Source organism: Danaus plexippus, chromosome 17 (assembly GCF_018135715.1).
Source record: "Danaus plexippus chromosome 17, MEX_DaPlex, whole genome shotgun sequence".
Taxonomy (NCBI): domain Eukaryota; kingdom Metazoa; phylum Arthropoda; class Insecta; order Lepidoptera; family Nymphalidae; genus Danaus; species Danaus plexippus.
Genome location: NC_083548.1, coordinates 5,695,820 through 5,718,514, shown reverse-complemented (window position 1 = coordinate 5,718,514; position 22,695 = coordinate 5,695,820). Strand labels below are relative to the sequence as shown.

The 22,695-nt window shown below is 29.5% G+C and overlaps 2 protein-coding genes and 1 pseudogene across 2 annotated transcripts in view; 1 reads left to right on the top strand and 2 right to left on the bottom strand.

Annotated features, from left to right (window-relative positions):
• Window positions 1-14,937, bottom strand: part of LOC116771413 (kinesin-like protein unc-104) — a 50,461-nt gene extending 35,524 nt beyond the window's left edge. Inside the window, exon 1 of the mRNA XM_061523141.1 lies at window positions 14,907-14,937. The gene's annotated coding sequence lies outside the window, so the exon portion shown is untranslated. The remainder of the gene's footprint in view (window positions 1-14,906) is intronic.
• LOC116771414 (15-hydroxyprostaglandin dehydrogenase [NAD(+)]-like) lies at window positions 847-3,095 on the top strand (annotated as a pseudogene).
• A 5,030-nt stretch (window positions 14,938-19,967) lies between the features above and the next one.
• LOC116771346 (superoxide dismutase [Mn], mitochondrial) lies at window positions 19,968-22,669 on the bottom strand. The gene is made up of 5 exons (XM_032663180.2): window positions 22,478-22,669; window positions 22,150-22,328; window positions 20,951-21,089; window positions 20,528-20,682; window positions 19,968-20,236 (listed from the first exon to the last, which is right to left on the bottom strand). Exons 1-5 carry the CDS (start codon window positions 22,507-22,509, stop codon window positions 20,091-20,093), a joined length of 651 nt encoding a protein of 216 aa, XP_032519071.2. The 5' UTR covers window positions 22,510-22,669; the 3' UTR covers window positions 19,968-20,090.
• Between the last annotated feature and the right edge of the window lie 26 nt (window positions 22,670-22,695).

Sequence of the window (22,695 nt, the reverse complement as noted above, 5' to 3'; positions counted from 1 at the left end):
ATGATATTGCAAGTTTTAAAGCGTTCGCGTTTATATTACCGAAGTGGCACACAGCTAAGTGTGCCACGAGGCTTTCATCTCGTATCTTTCTTGTTTTATACATTTAATAATGTAACATTGTAAATTTTTAAACGCATACTAACAAAAACAATTATACTTATAATAGTTTTTTTTAATTAAAATACTAATTGGAAAGTATAGAGTGAAATAATATACTGACAGGAGCTTAAAATAAATATAATGAAAACATAACAAATATAAGCAGTATCTCAACATAGCTTTAATTTTAAAGATATTGATATACATATTTAATATAGTTGGCCGTGTTGCACATTGTTCTTGTATACCGTGAAGTTTGATTTGAGTAAGAAAAATGATTAGATGTCACCTTTATCCCGATTAACGATTATATAAAAATGCTTTACCTCTCCCAGTCAGGACGCGATAGCTTAGTTGGAAAAGTAGCTGGAACGGTTATTACGAAGGTCGCAGTTTCGAATTCTTCTCGTACCGATAATTTTTTAAGTCTATATACTTTTATTTGAATTGAAATAATAACAATATCTTATTATAAAAACAGTCTCCAAATTCGTGGAGCAAAACTATGTATATAAGAAAGACTTAAGCGGAAGAGACGTAAAATCTTAAAAATATATCATTTTTTTTACAGACATGTATGTGAAATCAAAGATTATTTGAAAAATAAGTTGTTTTCGTGTTTTTTTTGTGTTATTAATAATATACATTATCTTTTATCATTAATGGTATAGATTACTTGTCAGGAACAAATATATACATAAAGATTTATGATAATATATCAGTCACTGTCAAACATAACTAACCAAAATGACATCAAAGTGGGAAATTAAAGGAAAGACATTTCTGATTACAGGAGGAGCTTCTTGACTTGGTGCAGCATACGCCGAAGGTTTTCTTGAACATGGAGCCAAGGTACTTACTTAAAAGCTAATAGCAGTAAAACCACAATATATATTTATATAACTGTTATTAAATCCTTGTTCTACTTCACAGAAGGTGGCTATACTGGACATAGATGACAAAACCGGTGAGCAATTGAGTGAAAATTTGAACCGATGTTATACTAACAAAGTTGTGTTCATAAAATGTGATGTTAGTAAAGAGAATGACGTGCAGACTGCCTATGAACAGTCACTGAAAACTCTAGGATTAATAGATGTGATTATTAACAATGCGGGAGGTATGGACGATTCGCCTAATGTTTGGAGAACAGCGTCAGATGTTAATTGGGTAGGTATAGATTTATGAGCATTAGTTAAAAATTATCTGAACAAACGATTTCCAGTGACGTCACAGACATCACAGCGACCAGACAGGCTTAAGGTTACAAGCTTTTTTTTACCAAACACCGATTTATATTAAGTTTACTCCGACCAATAAAAATACTAAACCTAACTATAAAAATGGTAATATTTTAGTTTTCCCAAGTATATAATATATATTTTTAATAATTTAAATCCAATACCCTTCACGAGTCATAGGAAAGCAATAACTAAAAGATGGTTGAAATCGGTACAAGCATTCCTAAGTTATAGCGTTACCCGGAAGAATGGGATTTATTCTTATATATACCTATATATAAAGTATAATGACAAAACATAGTAAAGTAATAATGATAACAATATTGGGAATGACCAAACCATTACATGCTATAATCTTATCTGTCTCTAGCAGTTAATCCTAATATATAATAATAAACGTTTTGATAGTTGTACTTAGATAAGCAAAAATAATATCCAGGTCACAAAAAACAGGTCGCATTAAATGATCTAGAAATAGAATAGAATGTTTGAAACAACGCCACAAATCAGCAGGTAGAAGATAAGATCTTAGATTTTGTTGTTTCACCATCAAAACTATTTTGTTTCGTGACATTTAGATATTTCGAGATCAATAAGTTAATTTTTTTAATAAATTTTTAATTCTAACCAGATTTGGTCTCTTTCACCATGAAAGGAGTTTGCCACATGAGAAAAGACGAAGGTGGAGCTGGTGGCACAATCATTAACGTATCTTCTGTAGTTGCATTAATTTCCATGCCAATATTGCCGATATACTCAGGGTCTGAAGCTGCTGTGATTCAGTTTGGCAGATCTATGGCGGTGAGTTAGAAAGAAAAAAAACTACATAAGAAGGTTCCATAGGAACTGACCATAAAGATGTTGCTAAATTAATCCCGGTTCGATTTTTCAATTAGGAAGATCAAAGGAATATTTAATTATTAGTTGATAAATCTAATGTCTTAACAATTTTATCAACCATTTTATATCTTTAGAACATAAATAATTTATAGAATATATGAAAAAAGTTACAGCTAAGGTAATAACAACAAGCTAAATATTACTATGTACCCTAAAAAGACCTAATATTAATAAGTATAATCATAAAAATATACGACTGAAGCATTTTTTGTGAGTTTACTCCTATTATGAAAACTATAATATTAGCAATTGTATAAAATGTCTTAGCCCCTGATTTCAATGAAGACACGGGCATCCGCGTACTGACTATGTGTCCGGGAGCCACTGAAACATCGCTTCTAAGCAATCTTCAAGATAAATTCCTCGATACCGAGATCTCAGATAAGGCCTATGCTAAAGCCCCTCCACCGCAAACACAGAGGTATTCAACATTTTATTGCTCACTAGAAATCAACAATCAAAAGGGCTGTCTCCTTGAAATAATCAAAATTTCAGCGTTGGTTCCGTGGTAGACGCTGTGCTGAAAATGTATCGCGAACGTTCTGTGGGGTCGATATGGCTTTCCCTTTACGATAAATCAGGAAGGGATGTGACTGGCTTGCTGGATGCTATCTACAAACAGATGGAACAGCTGATTTTGACAGATGAAATGTCAGATGAAAATAAATAATGAATTAAAATTATATTAAACACATTTTTTTATATAAATTCTAAATTTCATCAGACGATATGAAGACTAGACAGCAATTTCCACATAACTTTAAAAAATGTAAATGACAGCGCCATCTAACGTCTCTCACACATGACTTACTACAAAATACAAGTGGTATGCCGTATTTGAAATTTGAAAGAATTTCTAGCTCAACTATAGTATAACCATAGACTATTTGGATGTAGTAACTATGTATTATATAAAATTTTCCAAAATAAAATAAATAAAAAAATAGAAAATCATTCTTATTTGAAAATTAGCAAACTTCTATGTGTAAATCATCACACAAATACTAGTTTTGTAATATAAATGTGTATGCATTACTTTAAAATGTTAATGTTTACTTTAAAAACACACAAAAAATATGAATTAGTTTAGTATACACTATGAAAAGACGGTTGGACTAAGAAAAGAAAACATTGACTCTGAATGAAAATCAATCAGAAAGAATTTATGAAAAGAAAAAATTTAACTTTCTCATCGTGAAAAAATTAACATTCCCGTTCTTAGCTTAATTACTAAGGTTTTAATAAATGAAAGAAGCAAATTAAAGAAAATGGTACCCATTTACCTAATATACTTAAGTATGGCTTCAATATTGGATCAAAGGAGTCTCTATAGAAAATTTTATATTACTGTCTAGATACATATTTCTATACATATTAGTTATCATTACTCTAAAATAATTTATACTTTTCCTTAACCGTAGAATTTTTTTAAATAAAACACCCTATTAACAAATGAAATATTCTTAAGTAAACTATTACCAAACTAAGCTATACTCATACTAGTTTATTAATTATCAGCTAAACAAAGGAGATTTTATATGGTTTTTGTTTAGGTATATTCTAATAAAAGTATTAATAAAGATTAAGAATTATTAAAAAAGTTTGAAATTAATTGATTCAAATGTTCTTTAATCTTAATAAATACTATAAAGCACCAAGCTTAAAGTCACATCAAAAGGCTATATGGATATCAATGATTAGACTAAGTCTTCTTTAAGAAACTGTGTTTTTTATAAATTAATATTTTAAGCTCAAATTAATAATTCAATTTAGTCCTTAATATATTATATAAGTGCTTTTTTATGAAATATTATTAATATTTTTCTAAATCTTTATTTCCTACCCAAACAAACGCGGTAAACTACCTATAATACAAAAAAGGATTTCGCACTAATAATAAAACAACTATTTACATGTAAATATAAGTAGCAATTAGTTGTGCAAGTGATTTTCTAACTATTAGTTACTAGCCAGAGCTTTTGTAAACTATTATCATCTCATATCTTATAAATTAAATATCTTATTTTGCATCCATTTAATTCAAAATCAATAATATATAACTCGTACAACAAAATAATCAGCTGTTCCTGACGTTTCACTGACAGTTGTCAGTGCGTTCAAATGTCATTTTTATATATAATATAAAAAGTCCGTACTTTTAATTATATCATATCTAATAATAATAGAATTGTTAGTACATACTTTGATACGTCTAGAATTACCGAGGATTGGTTGTATATGAAACAATCAGTATTTCGTATGACTATTTTAATATCCTGGTAGGACTTGCTTTGTTGTTTCGTAATATAAGAGTTAGTCTTGACGTATCATTGACTTGACACATACAATTTCAGATAATCATTTTGATGTATAGTTTCCTTACCTCTCAATACTACATACTCTCATTTTATTTCTACCTTCCTAAAAACTAAACGCCTTAGAATTTAAAAATTATCTATAGACTCCCCATAAAACACAATCTTTATCTGTTTACAATTTTCTGAACATGTCTCAAGCAGAACAAAACTACATGAATATTTAGTTCAGAAACCTTTTGAACATTTATTGCAATATATACATTGAGGTAAATGTTTAAGGTTTAAATCAGGTTGCATGTAACATTCTGTACAAGCATTTAAGACAATGGCGAATCATTATAGTATGTATGGAAACGTTAGCATCGATTGTTGGTCGGACGGGCGCCATTGGCGGCGGCAGTGACGTCACGAATATCGACCGGAGACGCCCACGTGCGCGCATGCGTCGTGAGCGCCTCGAAACTAATGGTTTCGAGTTTATTTTGAAGCGAGAATCAGAAAAACAAAGGGCTGTAAGGTTTCTACGAAGGCTTTGACGAGCTTACATACAGCCTGAACTTAAGAAGTTCGGTTACCAAAGAAATTAAATACAGTTTTGTTTTGAATGTAGATAAATTTATTTTTAGTTGACAATTATTTGTGTGTTATAAGGTTAAAATGTTAATTTATATTTTATTTTCGTTTGACATTTATAAATATGTTCTAATATTTATACAAATAAATCTAGCTATGAATATCTAGATTTACATTTCTTATACATAATCCACTAAAATTACAAATTGATGACAAATCTGCCTACAATTTTCTTATTTTTCAACTCAACGTCACTGCCGATGTCATCTTGTGTATTAAGTCCAGAGTATGAACTTCATTAAAATATTTTTATAACAAAGAATATCTCACTCTTCATCGTTTAGAGAATTGTGAAACATTAGTTTATTAGTTAGCTAAAAGCTTTATGTAAATATGTTTATATGTATGTATATTCATTTAAATTTTAACATAATAATTTGATAGCCAAACAGTAATGTTTTAAAAAAAAACATTTCTCAAATGAAGCCAATCTATATAAATTACGCAGCGTGTAGTAAATTTCGTTTTCATTATTAGATTTGAAACAATTTGTAATTGCCAAACATTACTGGATGTTTATAGAACCTTACTTATATCTTGTGAACTATTTCAAACCGGCGGACAAATTCACTCTAAGCTCCTAAGTATAAATTATTTATATACCATTCCCTCTATTGAAAGTTAAGTAAAACAACAGTATTTTATTATCCTTTGTAAGATTTTATAGTACATTAAATTCACGAGTATTATTGTTACTAAGGTGTGCGAGTAAAAAGCTGTTTTACGATACGGTCGCCAAACGTTAAAAATTTATGACTATTATGTTTTACATTAGCGGGAAACTAATGAATGGTTACTTCTAACGAAATGAAAATAAGGAAAAACCTTCAGGAATCGATGGATTAAGATCCAAGGTCATTAGAATGGCATTCCATGACTTAGATTCCATCGAGAAGGTTCAGCGTCGACGCGATGCGGGTTTTTATTCGGATACCAATGGACCCTGAAAATGTCTGAACGATTTGATCAGATGAGAGATAACGTTTAAAGCCGTTAACACTTATAAAAACGCTTTATAATAAAACTCAAAACGAAAATCATCGAATAGCTTTATGCAAATTACAAAATGCAAATTGCAGAGACCCAAATCAATCTGTCACTATCCAGCAATAATCTTTATTAACGACTATCTATATATCAATTACACATTTATACACCCAATTGATTACAAATAATTGTACATGTCAAACGTGTACATAAAATTTGTCCTTTCAGATTTCATGAATTATTTGAATTATATATGTATAAAATATAATATATAATATTTGTACTTAAAATTATTCATTATATTTATACCAATAAGTAAATAATTTGTTAGTAATTGAATGTTTATAAACAAGTCAGTACAGGTTGAGAGTATTATCCTTCTGACGGTCTTAATTAACAATTCTCAGACGGATATTGAAAATTCATGGGTGTCGAGGGAACTGTACAGTACAATTTATAGATACGAAATGTTTGTTTACGGCATCACAGCTCTGAAACTGTTTTGTGGTAAAAAATAACAGATGAGACCAAACAATTGTGCTAAGAAGAACATTATTTCAATATTATTAATTTATAGTTAAAACTTTTTTTTATTTTTTATTATGTTTGTCTTTAAGCCCGCAAAAACTACTGAATTAAATTTTTAGTAGGTACCACAGTATTCAAAATTAAATGACCCTTTGATGCTATATAATTACTAATTATTCTTCACTATTATGATTTATAATGTTTTAAAAAAATCTATTAAAATTTATATCTATGAATAAAATATAAAGTGTATAAATTACTTGTAAAGATATTATTAATACTATTAGTAAAATCAGCGTCGTAGCACCTGTCGTAGCACTGGTCGTAACGCTGCGTAGCGTGACGTCATGCGTAGTTCTAAAGCTCGTTCAATGTTAAATGTAGGCGTACAGATGTTCGAGAGTAGGAATAGTAGTAAACAATATTTTCATGTTGTTGTCTGAGATTAATTTATTTAAATAGATTAAATAGGATGTTCGATTAAAATTGTCAAAATCGATCTAAAAGACATATATTTTAGACGTAGAATTAGTGTGATGTGACGACATCAAAGCAGTAGTTGAAAGTCATTTTCACTTCATGTATTAACAAATTCAGTTATTTTACTCTCTTTAAAATTCAATAATATGAAACAATTTCATAGAATGTATAACGATCTACATATTTGAATCGTAATAAAAATATATCGTAAACTGATAATAATTTTCCTATTTCTGGATCACAATAATCTATCAAAATTGTGGTTATTTTCATTGCGTGGCTGTAACCTTTCAACCTGACTGTAAAGACGCCTTCACACAGACCTTGGACAACCATTAAGAATGCATAGCGTGTTATGGTGTAATATGAACGCGTTATCAGTGGCCTCGAGCCAACGATAAAAGGGATACCTACTTATAACACACAGATATTAAAAGACTATTCCCTATTTTCATACCGCGACTGCGCTCGAGTTTTTCAAGAAAAACAATGATCTACCCACATAGTATGTCTAACATGTTATAACTACATAAAATCAATATACTGTAAATTTGTTCAGTTTCTTTTCCTCATTCAGTTCTCCTTTTTATATAACTTCTTCTGACTCGATAACAGGCTCAAGTCCACAACGTTTCTCATATATGTTTCGCAGATAAGTTAGATTTTTATTTATTTGTCATAACTGTAATTTCGTTAAGGAAATCGTTAAGTATATATGTCAGGTTAGCTTAATTCTGATTGACACTTCACACTAACAGTTTCCACGTAACACGATCATTATCAACATACTTGTCGAAACGAAATTCTTCGGAAATTTTTAAACTTAAACTCTTTGTTTCTTGTTTGACGATATAAACTCGTAGTGGTATTTTATTAACATCTATATTTCTATCGATTAATTTCCAAATTGTATTGAAATAAAGTTACGCACACGACGAATACAAACAATTTAATATTATTATGTCGCATTAAGGATTTCGTGTCACGTAAACATATTGAATCGTTTACATATTATATGTGATACAAAAGAGAGCGCCTTAATTATGTTACAATAACGTATTTAAAGCAAATAATTTCCATGATGGAAATAATACGAAAAAAAAACTCAGTTTAGGTTAGGAGAATATCAAAAAGAGACGAAACCTCTCAGCATTCCAAAAATCACATTTATTTGACCACTACATTTGAAAACCTCCATTCCTTTTATACAGATTTCTACCTTTCCGCAGCTGGACTGAACACCGCTACAATATTAAGCTAACTTTATTATTCTGTGTGATGATAGTACTTTCCCGAGAGAAATAATTTTTATATTAGCCTATCCACATTATATATGTAAGACATGATATATGCTCGATTAATTTGGCTAAAGACAGGACGATATATATAATAAAGGATTAACATATTTATGAACAGAAAGACTTGGCACTTTGAATGAATTTACATCCTGCAAATAAAAAGGACGTCCAGATATTAATTTTTCATTTTGACGTTAATTGTAACATAAGCATTGCGAGGAGAGTATAGATAGCCTAGTACTATTTGAGGTACACAGAAAAATCTAAACAAACCTACAAAAAAAAGAATCTACCAAATGTACCTAATAAGGTAATTCTCTAGAGACGAATAAATATAAATAAGGTACAAATGAAACAAAACACATACATTCGGTATAAAGACGAACAGTACCTGTCCCTAGAGCAGTCACTTTACAACCCTCACCTTAAAATACTGAGGAAACTTAGCAGACTCACATACAATGTAATTCTGTGACAGACGACACACGTTTAAACATGTCACATATAAATGAATTGGAAAAGTTACTCAGGGTTCAATAGAATGTTCGTTTTGAATTGTCATAGTAAATGTTTTATATTTTATGAATTCAAGATATGTAAAGATAAGATTAAATTGAATTGACAGTGAGAGGCGGAATATTTTTTTAAATCTAAGTCTAAGGAGTAGAATGTGATTATAACTCGATTTTTTATTTCATGGTAAATAAGACCCTCCACAAACATCCCATTCAGAGTACCTCCAAAGTACGCGAGAATATTAAGGAATCGTTGCGAATGGACGACGAAAAACAAGATTGACTAACAGACACATTCAACTCGTCTCAGCATGAACACGCTTGTCCTAAATTACCGAAACGACAGATAATACGTATTCTCGTTAAAATATCAAAAACAAATATCGTTATATTAATTTTTAAATACAATGAAGTATAAATCTCATCAGACATCTCGTTTACTGTCTTTTGTGTGTGCCGTATCGTTGATCTGGCTACATTTAATATCAACATAGTATACACGTAATTGTTAAAGGAAATGCTTATATATGCATGTTTATATAATATATTGTTTAGGATATATGACTTAATATTTAACACTTCTAAACACTATTTATACTGGATAGGTAATAATCATAAATATATATGATCCGACTCTGTATAAGAATAAGGCTTTGAGAAATCCTAACCAGCTATACAAGATTGGTCGGCGAGGTTTTAAATGGTTGAATTTTTAAATGAACACAAATACTAAAATAAACATAAAAATGGCATACAATACTTAGTGTTTAGACTCACAGTACTAGCTTTTTTTTCAGTTTATTTTCCAGAACTTCACACAAAATAGAAAGTATAGCATACGTATGTGTTATATAATTATGTTTTAAAGTCGTCTGCGTGCTATAAATTGACGTCTCGTTATATTAAACATAAATAATACTCTAATTTAAAAGTGTAGGCGTCGCCGCTAGACTCTGACTATATTCTCAATTTTCCTTCAAGAATGTCATTTTTACACCCTCATTTGCTTTATAAGATTTCACTTAATAAATTTATGACTTATTTAAAAGAATGTTACGCAGTTATATTATAATTTTATTATTATTTATACATATTATTCTGTATCTCGAGGCTATAAAGTTTTCAACAAATCAAAATCTAGGATGTAGATGTAGTGAGATCCAATAAAACCGCATAAGAATGATGACGTAGACATCAAAAGGAGTTCAATATGCAGGCAAAGCTGGCAACATCTCGTATTGATAAAAATAAAAAAAATTTTAGAACATAAATCAAAACCAAATCAATTAATTAAATATATGTATATGTTACTAATATTTTTGGGATCATACTACGCGTATATTATTATTTTAAAAAACTACATACTCCCGACGATTCGGTTACTTTGCAGCATCCGTGGTGACGGGCAGACGAGATGTGAATGTCTCATTCTCAAATACGCGTGTAGTATAATCCGAAATAATATTAGTTTTATTAAATGAATACTCGCGAGAGCCTCATCTCGCGAGATACACATAATGAGATATATATATATATATATATATATGTGTGTGTGTGTTACTTTTAAAATAAGATATACAAGTTAAATATCATTAAAAAACGTAACTAAAATACTAAACTACTAACTGAATATAATTAAAGCATACATTTAGTTAATCACAATTATAGCTACATGTAAATAATTTACAAGTGCAGTGTAAACGAAAAATTTCATAATTTTCTAATGGTAATGGACGAAAAATGGAAATTCCAAATGCATCGCACAATGACGCGATAAGCTTCAATGAGAACAATCAAGCTATAACAGCCACGAAAGCCATTAGCGTTGTGCATGTAGGTCGACAACTGAAACGTATACCTTAAAATACATAACATTTTTTAATTATAGTAATCACTTATCCAACACAAACATGTACGTTTCGTATGTAAATAACAGGGATAAATCTATTCTAATTGAAACCTCAGTTTATATTATATGACATCTGAGATTATCGCGACTACGCATTTAAACGAAATAATGGTGTCTTGATATACTAAACGTATTTGTTTTGAGGTTTAATAGGATATAAAAGTTCACCACACCCTGTGTTCACGGTTGTTATATAATGGTAACTTCATGTAAAATGTACCTTAAAGAAAAATATTCTCAATATGATTTTATTTTAACATAATGGTCGTAATTAATTTCAGTGTCTTTCTGAAAAAAAATATATATGTAAAGGATGATGAATGTTTTTTTATACTAAATAATAATAAAATATTCTTATAAATAAACCATAAATTTATAAAGTAAAATCTTATAAAGCAAATGAAGCTGTAAAAATATATTTTTTTGAAGGAAAATTGAGAATATAGTCAAGTCTAGCGGCGACGCCTACGCTTTTAAAGTTGATTATTATTTATGTTCAACATAACAAGACATAAATTTATAGCACACATACGAGCTCAATACATAATGCAATAAAGCATTAGTTTACTATACAATCAATTTAATATTATCTACAGAATACAATACTTTTTATTCTACTGATGTTATAAATGCGAATGTTTGTGAGGGTACATTGAATATTTGTTGCACGTCACGTTGAAAATAATGAATTGAATTTTATGGAACTTAACAATAGTATAGCTTGCATATTATAATACCACATAGGCTATAAATTAATACCGAATCCTGGGTAATTCCTGCGGGATTAAGGCATTTTGTATGATGTCAAGTGACACTATAAATGTCGCTGACAATCCGTTACCAAATATGTTGTTTTAACACACTTCACACATCTCTGAACGCAACTCCGACGAAACCGGGAGCAAAAACTAGTTTGAAATATATTCAAAATTTCGCCATCATCAGAATACAGCGGAAGTGTCGGGCAATTATTAAATATATTTTCATAATATCGATGTATTAACATTCAGTAGAACAAAATAGATTTAATTTCAAATCCATTTTGTTCGGCAATTCGGCCTAGATTTAATTAGATAATATGGGATAAAAAATACATCGAAACTAGCAGGATTCGAATATTCTATTTTAAATAATAATTTAAGTATTATCTCAACATTGTTTTAATGTAACAAAAAAACATAAATACTCGAATACTACATATTCTGTGCACTTGACCTTTCTAAGACTTAGGTTACGTTTTATGGATAGTGACCACATGGGCGTATATTGAGTGTTAATGTACGAGTGGGCGGCTGAGGTTATTTGAACATGGAGACAATACTTTGTAAACTTATGGATGTATTTAGATAAATTGAATTACCACGTCCCCACACGAGCCATACTTTATTCATTGAAACTATACAAGTTTTACGTCTATATTTTAAGTGTATATCAAGTGGGATTTGGTTGAAATGTTTATTTATGTCCAATTTAAGTTGCTTATATACTTTACCATTGAAACAAAACTCTCAAACTGTCAAGGAGATATATGGTTTTTCTTAACAGAATTTAGTCTCACTGGTTTGAGAATTATTTTGAGATACTTTCAGAAAAAATATTGTTAAAGAAACACCAGTAGAAAAAAAAAAAGTATGTTAGATACAAAGACTGAATATTTTTCAATCTATATACGTATATGTATATGAAAATGAGGTTTTTGTTGCACAATTAGGTAAATAAGAATATGGAATAACAAAAAAAAACTTTAAAATTATAAAACGTTATAGCTACTGACAGTGGACAGAAAAAATAAATCAAAGGTATAAATTTTACATCCAACATCCATTAAAAAGGTTTTATGCTGAATAAAATTTTTACCGTCAGATGTTACAGCGGTCCTCAATAACTGTTTGAATTTTCATTTAATAGCCCACAGCCTATCAATTAAGCTATAACAACGCCGATACTTTTCAAAGGGATAAGTGAAATAAAGATTTTTTTTTCTGACATAAAAATTGTATGAAAATCCTTTATACCTTTTATTAAAGAAAGATGAGTGCGGACAGACAATATAGAAATAAATTTAAATCTTTTCTTTTTTTTCTCTATTCTATGTCATTTTTTTATTACAAACTAGATAGTTCTTGACTGTCATTTCACCTGATGCTGGATGCAAGTGAAACCGAAGGTGGAAAATGACATATGCCAGTAAGAGCGTGTACACTCTTTCCATGAAGTGACTAAAATTGTAAGTGAAAGGAAACACACACGCGGGGAAACCGTTCTAATCATTTGCTGTGGACTTAATGAAGGAGGAAACATATCGATCGTCTACAACTAAAAAATAGGGACTGGAGAAGTTTTATGGTTGTCCAAAAAATAAGGGGACAGAGGAATCAATGAAATTCCAGTGCACACCCTGTATAATGTATCCTATAAAATACTTTATGTATATTCAAGGCTCAATAGATTGATTTAAACAAAACCTGGCAGCAAATAAATCTTTTTGCATGATTTAAACAGCCTCTAATGCCGTAAATCGACATTTTAAAGAACCTGCCCAAATATGACAGCAATATTCCACATAGAACTTCATGTGTTCTTTCAGAGACAAAGAAGCTGTCCCAGTGTGAAGTGCTGTCTTACTTTGAAAGGCGGGAAAGGTTCTATACAGTGGTTTTGCCCCTGGATTCAATAAACACGCCAATGTTATGCTCATTGATAACAATAAAAAAAAAATGCACAGTTGAAACCATATTCGTCTTATTTATTTAAAATACTACAACCAGTTATTGACCGCCTGCTCTGTAGTAATCATTAATTCATAGAGGCCGAGCATAACTGTGTTTATTCAGATCGCTTTTATTGAAACTATTGACGTAAAAACTATTATTTTCAAAATCGATTGTCTATTTTTATATGTGTGTTGTATATATTTGTGTGTGGGTGTGTGTGAGCGTGTGTTTGTTATGTTAAAAGGTTAAAATAATGAAAACAACATAGTGCATTAAAAAATCAAATTCGGTAAGACGTTATTAATAGTAATGAAAATATTAAGAAAGAGAAATAAATAAACAAAAAGAAACAGAAAAAAAACACAGATTAAAAAATTATAAAACAATAAACTTTAAATTATAAAAAAAATGTTAAATGTGAAATGAAGAATCTAAAGTATTTTACTATGTTACTTTACAACCATAAATAATATTGAGATTTTAACATTTTAATGATAAATAAGAATATAATTAATACAGATCATAGTTTCAAAGGAACTTTCCATTACGTCACCAAAAAGGGAACCATTATTAAATACCTTTGAAGGTTTGCAGGAGGTCGGGCGGGTCGCGACCCTGTCGTGGGAGATTAATACCTCCATAAAATAAATACTCCACACGCTTCAGACACTGAGTACGTCTACAATTACTATATTTTGTTACAAAACCCTACAAATACGATCTTTCAAATAATGCCTATACCTATATTTTATTCCACATATGTATATACATATGTATGTTAAATTTTATTTCTATGTTTCTCAGTCTACGAAATACATTATATGTATATATAAAAATATAAACCTTCTGGTGAATCTGTCAAAAGAATTATTTTGTATATATATATAAAAAAATACACAAGTCTGTGTTAAAATCTAACAATTTTTTTTAAACTATTCTAGAACTTTCATACGTTATCTGTATTCGTATTCTTAATTTTTTTTATCCTATATTAGGACAAATTCGGTAACGTAGTCTTATTTAAATTTATATGAAAATTTTATATAAAAGCTTTTCATTTCATGGTTAAATTGTTTTATTCGTAATTTATACTGAACAGCTTACAATGTTCAAAGCGGTTACAAACAATGCTGTTATAAATATGCAGAATTGTGAGCTATTTAATAAACACGTGCACATTTTTTTATTTCCGAGGGTCAAGGTTATTTAACCGTAGATACGCTATTATTTTTATTTTTCGTGAATATTTGTTTTCTCTAATTAGCCTATAAATTCTTTACTCACCTCAAAGTGTCGAACCAACGGGGATTACATCTGGAAAAAAAATAAATCTATGAGGAAAATCATAACAAGGCTATAATTATCCCAGCAGCGTTAACCGTTCCTTGTCTTGTCTTAAGTAAAAAAATATTCAGCCGTAAATAAAAAAGTATTTGTTAACAACATAAGGTAATCATGTCAAATAATCTATTATTTTTCATGTTCCCGCCTTTTTCGCTTTCAGCATAATCAAAATTGACAAATGAAAATCAATTTATTCGTAATTATAAAGCACTTAGCGGTGAAATTAAAAACCTTACTACCTATTTTACTGATGTTTTTATGGTTAATACTGTGTTACTCTTTCATACAATATACAACTCGTCGCTAGAAATATTGTGAATAACAATTGCTATATACATTAAATAATTTAAAACTATATCTTTGTCTTTTAAAATTTTATATATTATATATATGTTATTAAAAATATAGCAAAACAAAAAGATTTAAGTCTTGTTAACAAATAAAGACTGAAATCTAAAATATGTATTATCTGTTCTATTGTTTAGAAAAACATACAGACACAGAAGATTTTTACTCTATAATTTTCTATAGTCTGTTGCTGGACTATAACAATGAATGAAGTCACCCGAAATCGTAAATGGCCAAATATGATTAATTGAAATGAAACTCACAATGAAGTTGAAGGAAGAAATATTACCTAGAACTGAAAAGTGTATAGAGAAGTCAGCTTTAGCCATTAGCCAATTTCTGTGTTGGAAGTAGTTTATATAGGTGTTTTGTTCATACGGCTGAATGCAATTTAAATATGGCTACTATATTTTTAACTGTTTTTTATAATCAATACGGCCCTTTAACGACCAAATTATATAATAAATCTGCCAAAAAGGTATTTTTATTGAATCATTCGATAACAAACTATAGTATAATATTAAATGCCTGCCCTTGCTCGAGTGGAATAAAGAAAATCATTCATAATAGTTAATAATTGAGAATAAAATATAAAAAAATATATTTAATTTATTACGTATCATTCAAAAAAAAATATGAAAAATCGTTTGTCCATCAACTTATATATTATTTCTACATTGGGACGTTTTAAACAAAAGTTCGATACGTAGTATACGTTCAAGTATTTTACCAAACTTGTTTCGACAATCACAAAGAGGTAAAAGAAAAAATGTCAAACATGTATGTACTTTGAAGCTTTGAGAGGCACAATTATTTTTTTTTTGTTATTTATAAACGACATATTAATGTTATTTTAAATAAAAAACCGACTTCAAAAATGCAGAAGGTTCCCAATTATTGGTCTTTATTTTTTTATGTTACCTCATAACTCTATTCACGCTATATATATAATTGTAAACGAATCCACGGCCCACTGTTTCAACCTCAATGCGTCTAAAATCTGAATTAAACACATTTTTGTAGTAGCAAGAATGTCAAATCAGATTACAAAGTACGTTCACCCTAACTTACATTGCCCTCTGCACAAACAACATCATTTGCTAGTTTACTTACGACTCAATGGATGCGATAAAGTTGAATTTATGCGAGAAAATGTCGTTTTCTTATGGAGTTAATATAGTAAAAGAAAAAAACGCATGTCGTAGCAAAATTATTGAGTAGATTAACAATTGGTTCGTTCCATACTTTTCCTATATATAGGTATAACTAAAATGTATCTTATCAAGTCAACAAACAATTTTAAACAAAAATAAAATTAAATCTCAGTTTAAGAAGACTTTATCAGCACTTTCGAATTAATTTTCTCAGAACTATATAAAATATTGCATAAACACGGGTGTATATACGAAAATCGCATGAGTTTAAGGAAATACCAAAAATAGTGAAAATTGTTGGGAAGTCCACTATATAGTTTGGAGACATAATAATTAACTAAGAAATTATATATAAAAAATACTATTATTTTTTAATTAAACCTACTCTAAAAATTTATAAAATATGATGGGTGGCGACTAGACGTGGACTGACCTCGACGAGAACTATTGGAACACTTTGGGGGAGGTCTTCGTTCAGCAGTGGAAAGCAATAGGATGACTTGACTTGACTCTTAAGAGTAAACACTTTTTTTTTTTACTTGTAAACCTAACACGTCTTTCCAAAACATCCTACCAAAATTTTATAATAATCTGACAAAATATTTTGAAACACGTATTGATTAATATGTATATATATCTCAATCATTAATTTGAGCATATCACGTATTATAACTTCTATAGCAACACATATGAGGAAAATCATTAAAGATCCATTAACAGGGAAATATAACTAGAACATAGAACAGACTTAACATATATTGATTTGGAGCCCTAATTTTATTATGGATGAAGTGGAGTGCATTCACCGTCGGCTGGGTAGCGTGCGGCGCCGACTTGATAACACATCACACGGTGTGGCCATGGCTTTACAATACTAACGGACACACGGTAATTACAAACACTAAGTAATTGTTATATCAAAATATAGGTTACTGAAATAAAAAAACTCAAATGTTTATTACATATAAATAAATTTGTATAAGTATTTTCAAAGATATTTTCAGTTATAACTTCAGTTTTATTGTGCCTTGGATTAACTGGTTAATATTTTTATAGTTAAAAAAACATTGCACTTTTTATTTCATTTGAGTTTATATATATACAAAAGTTACTAATATTTACAAATAATAATTATTTGAAGTACATATTACAGAATTAAACCACATAATATTTTTGAAATGGCACAACCTAAAATTAATAATTAATACTTTGGCAACACATGCCTATTTTGCATATTGGTCATGGCAACCCTAAAGCACAACCTGACCTGCCACAACATCTGACACAGTGCTGTCTATTCATTGAAATAATCCAAATTACATAATTTTGAATTTATTTTTTCTTACATTTTATTTGATTGTGACTTCATATCATTTATCAAACATTTTTTGTTAATTTTGTTATAAGAAACGATAATTAAGTAGACATAAATTACATCAGTTGTTTTAATTTTAATTTCATTTATATTCATTTTTATTCCAAGAACTATATATAATTTATTGTAATCCTATTACATTATGTATTCCTAGCTAACTTATAGGAACTCCTTAATTATTGTATCCATGGCCTATTGTGTGTTTTTTTTTTTTTGACAATAAATTGTCTCCTTATATGCAGCCTCAAGAATTATTACCTTTTATTTTCCTGTATCAAGCATTATTTATAGATGTTATGCTGTTTTTTGGAAAGTAAACAAAATTATTACCATATTCGAAGTTTACTTTATAAAAGATGATTGTAGCAGTGCTGAGTCATTTTGTTTAACTATTTAAATTGAACTGGCAACAGTCCAATAACAATTTCTATATCCCTTCATTACAATGAACCACCCCTCACATAAATTGCATTTGCTTGATGACATTTTACATGAGGTAGGTCAAGTATTACTGTTTTTGAAAGTACTTTAAGAAATTAATACTCTAGCTAATTTTCTTTTATTTTCTTTTTTTTCATTTATATGTAAAGAATACTAAATAATATTATACATAAATGTATAATTTCTAAAAATTTTAGTCTTTCATTAAAAAAAACATTTTTGTACTATTTTTCTAAAGTCATAATATATATTTAATGTAATTTTATATGTATCAATAACTCATAATCTTGTTACAAATAAATAGCAAAAATAAACAGCTTCTTTGTTTAAAAATATCAAAATGGAATATTTCTTAATTAATTTTTTTTTTCGTTACGTGTTTAGTATTGACTAACACGCGAAGGTAATTATTTACGCACTGTTCAGTAACATATTGTTATTTGATGAAACATTTAACACTTTACTAACTTAAAACAATATTAATTTCTTTGTGAGAACATGTAAAAGTATAAGTTTTAGATTTAGTCGAATAATATTCTTCAATTACATTGCTTTATATCCTCAATACGACTTTCTTCCGAAAAATCAATAACACTAACACTGACGAATAGTTATATTCAGTTTTTTAAAGTTATTCTTATAAAATAAATACATACCAGATTACACGCAGTGAAAGTGCACTTTCGAAAACTGAACGCCCAAACCTTTGGCGAAAAATATCAAAAGATGCTTTTTATATTTATTTATATTTCACAAACTAGTAGCCCAGAACAACCATCAATATCAAACTGTTTTGACATTGACACATCTCTTAACATGTTCATGCCCGTTTAGGAATATGCAAGGAGTATTGCAATTTTGCTTATAACGGTATAGAATATAATTTACGTCATTTGTGCTTTATGATATTTATAAAATCTTTGTGTTCTGATTTAATGTTATAATATTTGCGGCAAATAAATAATATCCTTTAATAACATATCTATATTAACGAACATCCACAAAATAACCTTTGTATTAGAATTTGTAGCATTTTAATTAGTTGGTAGTAATTAAGAAAAAATTATTTATACTGGAAGTTATTTAACCTTTTTAGGTATTTTCATTTGAAATTATTAGTGCTTTATTATTTTTACTAGTCAGTTTTTAATGTAGCATGCATTATTCAGCATTGCACTGCATTTAAAACAATGCTTCATGACAAAGATAATTTAATTTTAATATGATTGACAAGGAAGCGGAACATAACAAAATCATAAAGTGCTTTATTTTTAAAATGGACTCCTAGGTTTTCCTTGTAATTATTATAATAATTAACGTTTGCAAACATTTATGTTTTAACTTTAATTAAACTAGTATGGAATACAGAGAGACTTGCTTATACTTAGATTTCGAATGTAAAAATATTTTTGTTTAGTTGAAACTAAGGTTTTCAAATAATAAGAAACGCTTAGTTCTTTATGTACGGATATACGAGATGAAAGTTTCTCGTCTGCCCGTGATCACGGTTGCTGCAATGGAACTGTAACGTCGGGATCATGTAAATATAAAATAATAAACACATAGTATTCAAATCCTTATTTTCATTTAAGTGAGTACTTGCGGAAATCTTAGATATCATTTTTATGCTAAGGTTTGTTTTTATTTTAAGATAAAGTTCAACATACAGCAAAATGAGACAAGTTTATAATGTATTATTGATATATTTAACTTAAGGCATCTCCATCACTCGGCCAACTACACCTAAAGGTAGTGCAACTAGTTTCAATAGCTTTTGCGGTTACATAAACAAAAAAAAAACAATATTTAATTAGAGGCATTCTTGTATCTGAATGAGATGTCCTCCCAATTGGCAATGTCGAAGATAGCTTTGACATAATCAGCTCTTACATTCTTATATTGTAAGTAGTAGGCGTGTTCCCACACATCGATACCGAATAGCGGAACGATACCTGCAAGAAATATTACTATATGTATTATCTGTAATGTATTGGTCAATTAATGTATTGATTGTTGTTATACAAAAACTTTTAAGAAAGATTCTCTATGTCATGAGTATCTTGCAAAGCGTAATACAATAATATATGTTGCCTACCTATTTTGCAACAATGATTTACAACAGATTTAAACAAGAAGAAAGCTGGCATTAAATATATATTTGCAAACATAGCTTCCATACCTGACATCAAATGTCTGATATCAAAAACTTGTTCTGACAAAAGCAAGGTACATTATATAGTTACCAGTTGTGGGTTCCAAAGGATCTTGATTCTGGCATGTAGCAATCTGTAACTTCTTCATGAGTTTATTGTAACCAAGCCAACCCCAGCCTGAACCTTGCACAGCCACAGATGCTGCTGCGAGCTGGTTCTTCATATTCTCCATTGAACCAAAATCACTGAAATTTTCAAGGTTAAATTGATTTATATAATATATAAAAATTATAAACAACACTTGAAAAATATGTGAGGATATATATATAAATGTAACTTCATTACTTTTTATAAATATATAATAAAAAGGTATGGTGCAAGCTACTTAGACTTAATGGTTCATACAAAAATCTAAAGAATAAATCTATATAGCCATTTGGAAGGGTAGCGAGATGTGAAGTAGGATTGGGCGGTGAGTAGGGAAGAAAAATGGACTTTAGATCCAATAATTACTTTTCAATGGCTTTGGTGAGATCGGCAGATGGTTTACCCCCTTTCGGGGAAAGGTTCTGCCAGAAAATAGTGTGATTGATGTGACCACCTCCATTGAATTTCAAGGCAGGTGCCAGGTTGATCACGGTCTGTATGTCTCCTGAAGACAGATCTCATGTTACACAACAATTTTATTATTGCATTAACAATTGGATAATTCAACGGCGCAGCATTCATATCAATTAACTTTTATTTAACATTGTCAAGAAAGAGACTGACTTTGCTTTGGCTCGATTGACAAATAGACATTAATACATAACATTACATATATTTATATACCTAATTAATATACCTATGATGACAACTACTATGTCTCTAATATATGAGAACTATTTGTGGAAACCATAGTCAAAATAATTTAGAAAAAAAAATTACTGCTCTATGGCTTCACGCAGTTCATCGGATGGTTCAGAACGCGTAGGTGAGAGGTTCTGCCATAGTATAGAATGATTTATATGACCACCGCCATTATACTTAACGGCAGTCAGTAAAGACAATATAGTGTTTGTATCCGCAGCTGTTAAGGGGAGGCTGATTTTAATGTCATTTCTTATGTTAATAAAAGCAATAAAATTTTACAACAGTAATGTAGACTACACTGTTTTATTTAAATGAAACTACTATTATTCGGATTTACTACGCGGATTTTATTATTTAAAACTACATAATCCCGACGTTTCGGTTACTTTGCAGCAACCGTGATCACGGGTAGACGAGGTCACGTGACGTGAGGTTGCTGCAAAGTAACCGAAACGTCGGGATTATGTAGTTTTTAAATAATAAAATCCGCGTAGTAAATCCGAATAATACTAGTTTCATTTAAATGAATACTCGCGAAAATCTTAGATCTCATTACACTGTTTTATGTAAGAAATTAGACAACAACTGATAGTTTTCATCTACTACTGATCATTTTTATTCTGATCTTCCTGGGTGTAGAAATATTGGTATTAAGATAGAAGAACATTTATAGAAGAGAAGATTTTAGACTACAAATAATTTTATATTATTGAATGAAATACAGAATCCCAGGAGTACACCCATCATAATTGCCAATAAGGAAATCTGTCTATTGACTAACATGTAATCTCTTATATTGTTTAACATTTTTAACTTCAATTGTTAGGGAAGTCATATATTTAAGGAATATTTTTATCAACCTTTCGACTGGGCAGCAGCAAGTTTTTCTTCAGCTGCATTCAAATTGTTTACATAAGTTGCATGATGCTTGGAGTGATGCAAACTCATAATCTCTCGACTGATCACAGGCTCCAACGCGCTGTACTCATACGGTAAATCCGGAAGAGTATGCTTCAGACGAGATGCGCCGACATTCCGACTGTAACAGTAAACAATTTAGGAAGATTAATTTTAGAATCCTAACATATTATAATTAATGATCTTAGAATAAGTTAATTTCATATTTTATTTAATCCGGGGAATCACTTAACAATTTATTTATGAAGTAAAATCCTATTGTATAATTACATCAGAGAGCCGATTCTGCGAGTCGCGAACATTTTCCTCGCTAATATGATTTCTAAATATTATTAAAGATAATACAATTTAGAGAAAATGATAATAAGTTCAATTCTTGTTAAATAATAACTTAATAACAATTATGCAATCTCAATAAGGTCACCGGTTACTGGAATCTGGATAGATTTGTTCAGCTCTGAAGTCTAGTAAGCTGTCATTGTCATATT